Here is a 12936-nt window from a genome sequence, read left to right on the forward strand (position 1 = left end):
CTCTGAGGATGTCTCTTTCTCAGACATCCTAGAAATTTTGAAGCAGAAGGGTGACTGGCCCTCCAAAGCTCCCTCCGAGAAGGAGTTTGTGTTCCTGAAGGCCTTTGGGGCTCAGCCCTCTGCCTCCTGGGTGTCTCCACCCTTCGAGCTTTTGGATCTGGTTTGTCGAAGGGTGTGGGAAACCCCTGACTCTGTGGAACCAGTCCCCAGGAGACACAACAAATTCTTGTTTGCCCCCTCTGACAAAGAGTTTCTATCTAAGGGAGTTCCTGTAGATGCCATGGTGGTGGAAGCGGCCACCAAGACGGATCTGGCTGAGACTTTGTCTACCGTCCATCCTCCTAACAAGGAGTCTAGGACCATGGACCGGTACGGGAAGCATATGTTTTCTTCAGTGGCCTTTACTCTGCGGTCACTGAATTACTTATCTCATTTTACACGGCTCCAAAGAGATCTCCTGAAAGAGCTTGGAGATGCTCTACAGGGTAACGTTTCTGATGTGGTGGCTCAGAAGGTCAACGCTCAGATGTCTACCCTCCACTCTGTTGCTAACTCTTCCATGAGGCTGATCTCTTACGCAGCCGAAGGAGCAGGTAGGCAAGTTCGGGAGTTGCTGTTGGGAGACACTCCTGGATGTGCCTCTGTAATTTCGCAGAGGCCTTCAAGTCTACGTTCACCAACGTCCTGTTTGGTTCCTCCTTATTAGGAACCAAGGTGAAGGATACTCTCACTAGGTGCGAGCAAGAGGGAAAAACTCTTGTCTGCTGTGGGAGTCCATTTTTCCCTACCCTCTAGGCCTTATCCCAAGACCCAGAGGGGTGGGAAGATGTGGTTCAAAAAATCGCAGAGGTTTTTTCATGACGCACAAGGTGAGTCCCCCTCCAGAGACCGGGAAGGGGTGGTAAGAAGGTAGATGCCACCCTAGGGGCAGAGGAAGCCAGCGTAACCAGGGAGACTGCGATTCCTTTCGTGGTTCTCCCTACCAGCCCTTCTGATGGGAGGCCCGACTGTGCATTTCTGGAGCCAGTTGGGGGTCGCATTTCACTATACCCAGAGGCCTGGCAAAGTATCACTCAGGACCAATGGGTATTAAAAATAGTTTCCGGAGGCTGTCGCATTTCCTTCTCTTCAGCTCCCCCTCTGATCAAAAAAATGTTCCACTATATCAAAGGGAGTCCACAGCTTCAGAGGTTTTAAAGCTGCTAGAAAAAGGAGCCATCCAGCATGTCCCCTCAGACCAGTTCGGATTTGGGACTTACTCTAGATTCTTTTTGGTGCCGAAAAGGACAGGGGACCCGAGACCCATTTTGGATATCAGCAGATCGAACACCCATGTGAAGACGTCCACGTTCTGAATGGTCACGTTGCAATCTATTTTCCCATTGTTGGGAAAAAAAGTGTGGATGTGCTCCATCGACCTCAAGGATGCTTACTACCATATAAAGATGGACAGGAAATCCAGAAGTCATCTACACTTCCGGCTGGGAGCCAGTCATTTTCAATTTCATGCCCTGCCCTTTGGTCTCACCACAGCCCCCAGGGTGTTCACCAAATACATGGCAGTGGTAACGGCTCACTTGAGACGTCAGGGATTCCAAGTGTTTCCGTACCTGGATGACTGGCTCCTTTCTGCCACCCCCAGGCATCTACTCCTACAAACCAGAGACGCCACAATTAAACTGTGTCAACAATTGGGCATCAGTCTAAATTGGGAAAAGTCTGCCTTGTTGCCCTCGCAGCATGTCAACTTTATAGGCGCCGAGTTAGACACCGAGCTCATGAGGGCATTTTTACCACTAGAAATGATTTTAAGTTTACAACAGCAGGTGTACGTGTTACTCCCTTTGAGAAAAGTGAAGGAAAGATTGATCCTCAAATTGTTAGGGATGATGGCTGCTACAATTATGCTGGTTCCTTTGGTGAGGCTACACATGAGGCTCCTTCAGTGGCTACTCTTCACCCAGTGGTCTCTGCAACATCTTCCGCTTCCTCATTTCATAATAATCACAGACAGGTGCAAGCAGGATCTGCACTGGTGGCTTCACACCAGCAACCTCGACGTGGGAAAACCTTTCGTTCTGTCCACTCTGGTTGATGAGAGCAGTGCTACTAGCGTTGCAAGCACTTCATAGCTTTCTTCCTTTCGGGACAATTGCGATCCACACATAAAATATGTCGGTGGTATGGTATCTAAACAAACAGGGAGGAACGAAGTTGTACCTCCTTTTGCAGAGAGGCCATGCGAGTGTGGCAGTGGGCAGTGGCTTCCCAATGTTTTCTTTTAGCAACGCACATTCCAGAGAAGTCCAATGTGATTACCGAGAAGGTTGAGCAGAGCTATTCTGATGCCTCACGAGTGGTCCCTGAACAATCAGGTTGCAGAGCAGATTTTCCGCAGGTGGGGTCAGCCTTGCTGCAACCTATTTGCCAGCCCCCTCAATACCAAATGCAGCAGCTACTTCACCCTTATCCCCCTCTGGGGGGAGTCAAACAGGGAAGCTCTAGTTCATGATTGGCCCTCCGGTCTACTGTATGCCTTCCCTCCTGTTCCTCTGCTGACAAAGGTTATTCAGAAAGCGCAGTCTTTGGGAAACAAAATGATTCTGATTGCTCCACACTGGCCTCGTCAAATTTGGTTCCCCTATCTCCATCCTTACCTAGTGGACGCCCCCTGGATTCTGGACCCTCAACCTGAATCTGCTGACTCGTATGTCAGGGCAGCTCTGTCCCTCTCTTCAGACCCTCCGTTTGAGAGCCTGGCTCCTCCACGTCCATCATTAGTCAGGCTTCATCCTTTTTTGCCAGAAGTGGTTCATATTATGTCTTCCTCCCATAAGCCTTCCACTAGAAAAATCTATTCCAGCAAATGGAAGAGATTTTCCATATGGGCGCATGCAAGACAAATTGATCCTTATACAGCTCCAATTTAGTCAGTCCTGGAGTCCTTTTCAACCAAGGATCAGTGGCTGCAACTGTTAAGGTCCAGTTGGCGGCTATTTCCACTTTTCACGTCGATGATGAGCCTAGTCTCATGGCACATAGACTTTGCAAGGCATCACTATGCTGCTTTGTCCTCCAGTTTTTGAATCAGTTATGCCTTGGGACTTGAATTTTGTTCTACAATGTCTCACTTCGCCTCCCTTTGAGACTGCAGCTACTTGTGATTTAAAATATTTGACTTGGAAGACCATCTTTTTTAGTAGCCATCACTTCAGCTAGACGTGTCTTGGGGCTTCAAGCCTTATCCGTTAGACCACCTTACTTGATTTTTCATAAGGACATGGTTTCACTCAGACCAAACCCTTCCTTTCTACTGAAAGTGGCTTCCATTAGTAATTTAAACCAATCCATTGAACTACCTGTATTCTTTCCAGAGTTCTCGAACAAGGCAGAATTTAGATTTCATCAGCTGGATGTGCACAGACAATTATGATTCTATTTACATAGAACAAAGGATCTCAGAAAATCGGATCAGTTGTTTGTCTCATTTTCAGAAAACAGGATTGGGTCTCCTGTTTCCAAAGTCACCTTGCCTAGATGAATTTCCAGTTGTATTTCATTCATTTATGCTTCAGGTGGCAGGGATTTACCATTTTGAGTGAAGGCTCATTCTACCCAATCTGTGTCTACATCTACAGCTTTTCAGGCCAGGTTGTCTGGATGATATTTGTGCTGCGGCTACATGGGCATCTCCTCACAACTTTGTTGCTCACTACAAGTTAGATTTGGTGTCCAGAGGCAGGTCTTCCCTTGGTCCCACAGTGCTCATGAGTAATTTCCACTGAGCCTCCCAGGATTCAGGTGCTGGGGACGCTTTCCCACGGGTAAGAATGTAGGCAAGATTGGACTACATAACATCAAGAAGTTATGTACTCGCCATAATGTTCGATGTATGTAGTCCATCTCGCCTCACATTCTTACTTAGCCCCCTCCTTCCACCATCCTGGAGGACCTAGGGGTTAGGTATGGTTTCAAATTCCTTTCTGGTTAGTATGTTCTTCCTTTTCTATATGTTGTTGTGTGCAGAGAAGTGAATGATTAGCTCGCAGCAAACAAGATCTGGGGAAAGGGAGCAGTGCAGCATGGGATACCTTCTTAGCCCAGCCAATTGAAAGACTTCGAGCTAGAGTATGGCCGAGTCAGAGCCGAGGTTCGTCTTTGAACCCCACGGGTAAGAATGTGAGGCGAGATGGACTACATACATCGAACATTATGGTGAGTACATAACTACTTGTTATCAGACACTCTATATAAAGTGCAGTTATGATGCTGCTGAATCCTCATCCAGGTCAGCAGCATCAGCATCTGCCTTACTCAGATACTCTTGGCTTCACCTCCAACCCCTGCCTGATGATTTCAGGGCAAAGCTTATGGATGCTCCCTTGGACAATACTGCATTGTTTGGCTCTAATGTAGCAGACCTTTTCAAGTCCCTTCAGCAAATGTAAAGAAATGCAGGACCTGAAACATTTACTGGTTTCTCCCATTCCTAAGTTCCACAGGAACTATCCAGCTAGAACTCTGTTCATTAGGAAACACTCCGTCCTGCTGTTCCTTCAAGGCCTAGGAAGTCTACTAGAAAACAATCTCCTCCAGCTAGAGCACCTTCCTCCTCTAGCCAGAGACTGTCCATTCAGGACAGGGCAGGTGGCATCTGACTACCTGCCATCCTTGCTTTCCCCAACCCCTCCTTCTATACCACTGTCAGCTCGACTCTCTCACTGCCTCCCTGCGTGGACCAACCTTACCTCAGACAAGTGGGTCCTGTCCATACTACAGAATGATTCCTTCATGTCTTGGATCTCCCCTCCCAAAAGCAGAGGCATCCCCCAACTGCTTACACAACAGTTGCACCTATTGCAACTGGCACTGCAGACATTAATAGCTCAGGGGACCATGGAAGCAGTCCTTCTACCTGCAAAAGGAAGAGGATTCTATTCCAGGTTCTTCTGATCCCCAGAAAAGACAGACCATAGAGACCTATATTAGACCTCTCCCATCTCAACCTTTTCTTAAAGGTCCCTTCCTTCAGAATATTGACCCTACCAGCCCTATTCTCCCAAGTGATCCAACAAGGGTTCATGGCAACATTGGATATAAAAGATGGTTATCTAGATATCCCAATAAAACCATCTTACAGGAAATACCGGAGGTTCTTGGTGGGTTCTTCTCACTTACAGTTCTCTGCCTTGCCTTTTAGACATTCCACTGCACCCCGAGTATTCACAAAATGCTTGGCCCCAGTGATTGTTTATTGCGTGACAAAGGGAATATAAATATTCCCTTACCTAGATGACATGTTGATCCAGGCTGCCAGCCAAGAGACCTTCCAGCTGTATATCCAAATTGTAACGACCCTGTTTACAGTCACTGGAATTTCAGCTAAACTTACCCATATCACATTTACAGCCAACCCAAGACATTGTCTTTGGGTGCAGAACACGATCGGACCTCATGGAAGCATACCTACCTCCTCTCAAAGTGAACTTCTTGACAGAGCATCTTCTTTGGTTCCTTCACTCCATAGAGTTGACAGCAAGGCAGTACCTCAGATTGTTGGGCTACATGGCAACCACCGTCCCCATGCTACCACTAGCAAGACTGGTATCTTCGGTCAGTCTAGACACAGCACTCCCATCCTCTGGTGCACAGGGTGCCATTTCTCTCTTGCCTGAAAAGGGAATTTAGTGGTAGTTGACACAGGTGAATCACAACCCAGGTCTCTCTCTCTCTCCAACCACCACAGCCAACACAAGTCATGCACACAGACACCGCAGACTTGGGTGGGGAAGCAACTTTGGGCCACTGAAGGGTGCAAGGCTGGTGGCCAAAACCCCACCAGTTGGAACACATCAATGCCCGAGAGGTGAGAGCAATTCGTCTAGCCCTCCAGATGTTTCTACCTTTTCTCAAGCAGGGACTTCTGAAGATATACACATACAACACCATTATGCTGTTGTATCTCAACAAACAGGGAGGGACCAGATCTTACCTGCTCTGTAGACTAGCCCTTCTGGTATGGGAATTTGCCACCTCACAGGGAGTCGCCCTACAGGCAGCCTACATTCCCTCTCTCCACAACTCTCAAGCAGATTACTTGAGTAGAACCATAACAGACCACCTCAAATAGATGCTTCACGGAGGGGTCTTCTTGGATCTGGTCCCAGGTGGGGTACATCTCAAATAGACCTGTTTGCCTCCTCCATCAACAGGCAACTTCCTGGCTTTTGCACCAGGACACCAGAAACCCAGGCACTGGCAACAGATGCCTTCTCAATCTCCTGGAAGGAGAAATAACTGTATGCCCCCCTTCCCACTCATTCAGAAAGTCATGTAGCAGGACATTCCAAAAATCTTGTTGGTGACGCCCTACTGGCCAGACAGCACTGGATCCCGTTACTTCAACAATTGTCCAAGGGCAATCACCACAAGTTTACCCCCCCCAGAGTGGACCTCCTCACACAACACAAGGGGTCCCTGATTCCCTCACAGTGGCAGCTTCTAAACCTCACCCTTTGGCTGATAGGATTCTGAACACCTTCCGACACCTTTACAGCAAGGATATACTCAGTGTCCTGCAGTAGACCAGGAAACCAAATCCAAGAAAATCGAACCTTTCTAAGTGGAAAAGATTCACTTTTTGGTGTTGTGAAAGACAGCTGGACCCACTTTCTAGTGAACCCTTTATAGTCCTGTCTTACCTGTGTGAGCTACTGCAGACTGGCTTGGCTTACGGGTCTATATCACATAGTTGAAGTTACGTAACTTCGAACACCTAATGGTTGAACAATTATGTTCGAAGTTACATAACTTTGACTACCTAAAAAATAAAAAAAAACACAATGGACAACAAAATAAACTGTTGTAAGCAGGGGGGGCAAGCCCTCCTGCACCCCCCACTACTTAAATATACCAACACCGAGATCGCATCACATTGAAGTGAATGGAAACCTCTGCCTATGGAGATTTCCATTCATGCGGTTGAACTTTTACAAATTCGAACATATATTGTCTCGACCATATGTGGCTCGAACTTGTAAAAGTTCGATGACGTGATAGGAACCCTTGGCTTACTCATCTATCATAGCTCATCTGTCTGCAGTTTCTGCATGCCTTACTCTAGACCCCCCTTTAACATCTAGGCTTCCTCCTAAGCTTTTCTTTAAAGGGGGTGCTCCACCTCAGACCTCCCAGACATGCTGAAAAAGCTTAAGCTTCCTCCCTTTTAGCTAACCGATAAAGCCTCTAAAGCATTGCACATGGAAAACTCTTCTGCTAGTAGCCCTGACCTCAGCCAGAAGAGTATCAGAACTACAAGCCCTTATGGCTATTCCGCCTTTTCTACTTTTCCACGAGTATAGGGTTACCCTTAGAACTAACCCATCCTTCATACCCAAGGTAGTGAATGACTTGTCCCTTATCCAGGCCATACACTTACCTGTCTTCTTCCCCAAACCACAGAGGGACAATGAGAGGTACTACACTCCCTGGATGTGCATTAACAAATCAAGTTTTACCTGCATAAAACAAAGCCCATCAGACAGGCAGATCAGCTCTTTGTATCCTTCCACTCCAGAGCCCTGGGGAAGGCAGTGTCCAAACAGACCATATCTACTTGGATCTCTAAGGCCATCACCTTCTGCTACCAATTCCATGGTAAATCCCTGCAAGGTGCAGTTAAAGCCCATTCTACCAGAGCCATGGCTGCTTCTGTAACCTTCTTAAAGGCCTAGATACCTCAACTGTCCTGAAGGCAGCTATTTAGTCTTCTGTTCATACCTTCACCAAACACTACAAGCTTAATTACATCTCTAGAAACAGGGCAGGGTTTGCCAGGGCTATCCTTCATGGATTCCTGGACTCTGCCTCTAGACTCTTACGCCAATCACAGTGAGCTTTGGCACTCACCCATATGCAGAATACTGCCACATGATAATAGAAAGACATAGAAAAGTTGTGTAAAATCTTACCATAATCGTAGATGTCCTTCTCTTACATGTTGCAGTATTCCTTCCCACCCACCTTCCCCTCCTATTAGGTTACATTTCCCTATCTGGGTGGCACTAGTCTGGCATTGCCCTTAGTAAGACTGGCTCCAACTGGGGCTTCAGTTCTGAGGGCTGGTGCATGCCAACATCACTTTTATGGTCCATGTTCCCTCTGCCATATCAGACATCACATGCACCTCAGAGGGACTGAAAACATTTGTATACTGGCCGTACATACGTGAGACAAGAGGAGAAAACCCATATGCAGAATACTGCAACATGGAAGAGAAGGGCATCTGTGGTTATGGTAAGATTTTACACAACTTTTCTTTATATAAAAATTTCTATAATTTTTTGGAGCTTTTCTCCCAGGCCTCCACTGAAAATGGGTCATTGGCCCAGTGTACTTTCCTGGTCAATAAATAAATAAAAGTTGGACTGTGAGGGAGTGCAATTATCGGATTTTAGGCTCTTTGGAGGAGGGGGTTGAGAGATAACTAGATGGTATGAAAGGGGTGGAGTAATGATTCAAGTATTATTGTGGGGATTGGGTAGGGGAGAGTGAGCCCTAGTAAAGTGAGGGGTGAATGGAGCAGGATGAGCCAGAGACATCAGCATTACCAAAGAAAAACAATCTTCAGCAAGCTTGGTTGGCAGGTCAGTAGACTATAGATGCAGGATTTTATCAAACTACAATAAAAGTTTTGTAGGGGAGCCTTGTAGAAAGGGGTTCTTGTATTGTGCTCTCCACTGAGTTAGCCTTTTACAGTTAACACAGAAAACAAGTTTTACTAGGATTTTATCAAGTAAATCATAGAACATACACTGGTGGTACTTTTGAAATAAAAATCCCTGTTAAAAGTGCAACTTGCGATTGTATAATATAGTTGCATTGGTGATGCAAACCCTTACTGTAGTCTGTTGGTTTACAAGATGATGCTCAGTAAGGACAAGAGAGACAAGTGGCATGTAGTAATGTGCTTATGTAGCTATTGCATGCCTTCTATAAACAAAAATAAATTCCTTAATAATACTGAAGAAATGTATTAGAACAGTATATCCCTCAAGAGACAGAGTGAGCCAAATTCCTGGAAAACTGCTTCTAAAATTAAAAAGTCTAAAAGCAAGTGACTTTTATTTTCTGATTGTAGGACTTTTATTTTCTGAATAGATTTACCCTTTAAGTAAAAGGTTTGTCTTGGACTTTACGCACTTGTATATGAAATTATGTATTTATATTTGAAGCTAAAACATTTTTCATGATAAGGACTAGAAATGGTTAGTTTTACTATATTTACTGTGAAATACTTTTAGTAAATAAATGTGTAAATGTATTTCTGAATGTTAAACAAATACTTCCTGTAAGTGGATGTTTTTAAATTACAAGCAATAGAATTGGTAGCATTAAGACAATCATTTGTAAAAACACAGCACAGGTAGGCAACAAAGTAAACAAGTTAGGTGCTGACACTTTTTTTTATTTAACAAAGACTTACTGCTTTCACCCCTCCACACACTCTGGGCATCATCAGAATGAATTCTAAACAGATTCATTGCAATATATAAACACATTTTAAACAACGTTTCCAATTAAACAGCAGCCATACAGCCTTCATGGTTGCTGACATATAATTTGCATACATTTTGCTATTAATAGCTTATGCTATATTGTTATTAACGCTAACTGTGTATATTAATGGAAATAAGTACATTTAGATATTTGTTACTTATTAGAACAGTTTAAAAATTTTAAGAAGAATTAGAAACTTACAGAGGAAATAAGGAGCTGCTGTGAGTTGTCATTTTCACATGCTGTAATCAAATTCTACACTTCACATCCTGACATTAGATCAGGATAGCAGTTTTGCAGTGGCTAAAATGCACATTCAGATTAAACGGAATAATTATTTTATATATAATCAAGATTGCTTGTAACGTTAGACTTAAGGGTAAATGTCTTATGAAATAATATGCAAATGCACAAGGAATGAAAGATCTACTATGCAGGATTAATACAAGAGCCGTATTGGTAAATTAAGAAATGTATACATATACCGTAATCTCTAACAGAGAACTAATGATTAAATAGGTCTTTGGAGATTTTAGAAATGCAAGTTATATAGAATAAGGTAGGATATTAGTAGGCAGATAAGACAGAAAAGTATATTTCAATAACAAACTGCTTAAAAGAAAGCAATGTAGTACATATACCTGCATATGGCAGAAATGTGAATGCATAAGATCTCGTATAATTTGCATAGAAAATCTTATAAAAATATTTGAAAATATCCTGAAAGCTGACATTTGAATGCTGGTCATGTGAACTTTGAAGCTTTTTGTGCGTTGTATGTTATTAGATTCAGTAAGACTACTCAAAATAACTCCTAAATAAATCACAGCTGAAATTAGAGTTGTATATTGTTGAATCGGTACATCTATTTTGATAGAAAGTAGAGTAGATTTTTAAATGTATTTGAATCCAGGAGGGGAGAATGGGATTTGAATTAAGCACATTTTCACTTCTGAATGCAGTATAGACTGCATTTTTTGACTCCATAGAAATAGCAACGGTATTCTATTTGACCTCAGTAATTTACATATTTTTATGAGTTAGTTTAATAAGCTAAAAGTTTTTTTAAAAATGAGTAGCATATTAAGTGCGTTACACAGTTTTAAGATATAGACACCTGTACTTTGAAAACTAATTCAAAGGTTTTGTTAGATCTATAAAATGTGTATATGTCTTTTAGCATGATAAAAATATATGTTCATATAGTTTTCCTTTTATGCAATAGGTAATCTTACCATACTAAACTGTCACCTATAAGTTTACAGATCTGTCTTTCTTCAGGTCCCACTCTCTTCATAGATGTGGTTATAATAATGAATCCAAGAATAATTTAGGAATGTTTAATGGATAATTTATACTACTATCACATAAATAGGTATATAGCACACTGTTTTGTTGAATTATTTAATTTTTGTAATTGACAGAGTAGGATTATTAAATGTTTATATAGTAATGGGGGGATAGCTTTAAAAGGCAAAATATATACCAAAATTAATAGTTTATTTTTAACATATATAATATAGTATTTGTAAGTCAGGGTAGCTTTTTTGCTATTTTTTGTTGAATTTTTAGGTATTTGTATGTAGAGAGAGAGTATAGAAATTTGTGTATTAGGCAAACTAGGAACTTTGGTATCTATTGTAGGTTGTGTGTTTATTAGTTATATATACAGTTACAGTTGTAGACTTGTGTCTGTTTTTGTAATTTATGACTTTCAGTAGTTTAGTTTGTAGAAAGGAAGAATTTACAAAAAATGTAGAATGATAAGATAGTGTTACAGGAATGCATTACAGTCTTTTATACAGTGAAGTTAATATGATGGATAAAGGTATCATAATAGCTTTTAAAAAATAAATCTTTTTAAAATAAATTTTATGGATGGTTTTAGTCTGTTAATATAAATGGATTAAATAATAACAAAAAAAAGAATCCTTGAGGTGCTACTTATTTATCTTTGTGGTAGTTTGTTTTGGGTGTCATTTAGTAACCAATAGGGAATGTATATTGACATTAGTTTTTTCTGTCTTTTGTTATTGTCATTAAGGAATTTTTAGATGGTTTGCAATTGGTTGTTATATGTGTCCCCCCCCTACTGGTGGTAATGCATTGCTTTGATGCCAGTGGAAACATTACTTTGGCTACATGAGAGGATAGTGACATTGAGTGCTTTTTGATGCATTAGTCCTGTTTATATGATTTTATTATACATGCCAGAAGGCAGATTACAAAGTGAATTTAATACTTCAAATGTATGTTTATTTACAGAATCTCATGTCTTCATTACGGTCTACAAATGCATCCAGCAAGCGGTACACAAAACCTGCCAATGATGACAGCGAAGTCCTGGGTCAGTGGGGCAGAGCTTGGTAAGAGACATTTTAAGTCAATTAATTCTCTGACTGAAAAACACTAAAACCTTAATTTGGTGGTTTATTTATTTATTTTTTACAATGTTTATTCTACATGGTAGTCTAAATGAAGATTTTTTTTGTGCTTGCATTATGAAAATGCAATGAAGGTCTGTCTGTAGTAATGCTTGGGACTGATGCTTCCTATGTAAGGACTCCTGGGAGGAGGGGCTTTCCAAGGCTACCAGGTCCACTCCCCCAGTCCCACAGCTTATCACTTCTGCTGCCTGTCTCCATGGTTTCCCTGTCCCAGAAGCAGTATGCAAAGGACGTCACCCCAAGCTGGGCTGCATTTTCCAATTACAGTTCTGTTTTGACGATTCTGTTTACTTGTGAATGTAATCCCCTTTCATTTGTATTCTTTTCCTTATGTCTGTGTTTAAACTCAGTCTTCCCCATCACTCTGACCTTAGGCCCTTTCCCCCTAGTGTGATTTTTTTCTTTTATTTTTATAGTGTTTATAGTTATGTGGGATGTTGGGTGTGTTCGGAAGGGGTGTTTGTGTTATCAGCTGTAATATTTAAAAAGGTAACAAGTCCTTAAAGGGATGAAGACTTGTTGACATACAGAAGAATATGTAGACGTTGTACCAGATAACTGGATGTGCATTTATGGAAGCTGCCAGAAGGAATTTTGTGTTCAAAGAAAATGCCAGACATTATTACTGATAGTACTTATTAGCATAACTGCACTGTCAATATTAATATGGAATATAAGTGGCCTTACTGTGTCAAATGAATGTAAAGAATAATGACCGACATTAAGAAGTATAGGGTGGAAATAGCAACATTACGGGAGTTGCACTAGGATATGAACAGTTGGACTTGATGAGTCAGAGTTTCAGGTTTGTAAAATCAGAAGAATATCACAAATATGACAATGTGACAAATTGTACAGAGTGAGGAGCTTTAATAGTGACAGCAGAAATATTAGAAAGTAATGGCATATTTGTCGGCAGTAGTGGTTAACG

At 42.1% G+C, this 12936-nt stretch overlaps 1 protein-coding gene across 1 annotated transcript in view; it reads left to right on the plus strand.

The window, feature by feature from the left end:
- DHCR7 (7-dehydrocholesterol reductase) overlaps positions 1 to 12936 on the plus strand; it is a 775245-nt gene that overhangs the window by 93456 nt on the left and 668853 nt on the right. The window contains exon 2 of the mRNA XM_044084804.1: positions 11824 to 11924. Coding sequence (XP_043940739.1) covers positions 11824 to 11924 — 101 coding nt within the window. The remainder of the gene's footprint in view (positions 1 to 11823; positions 11925 to 12936) is intronic.

This window comes from Protopterus annectens, chromosome 9.part0 (genome assembly GCF_019279795.1).
Source record: "Protopterus annectens isolate FY-2018-M chromosome 9.part0, PAN1.0, whole genome shotgun sequence".
NCBI lineage: Eukaryota > Metazoa > Chordata > Ceratodontiformes > Protopteridae > Protopterus > Protopterus annectens.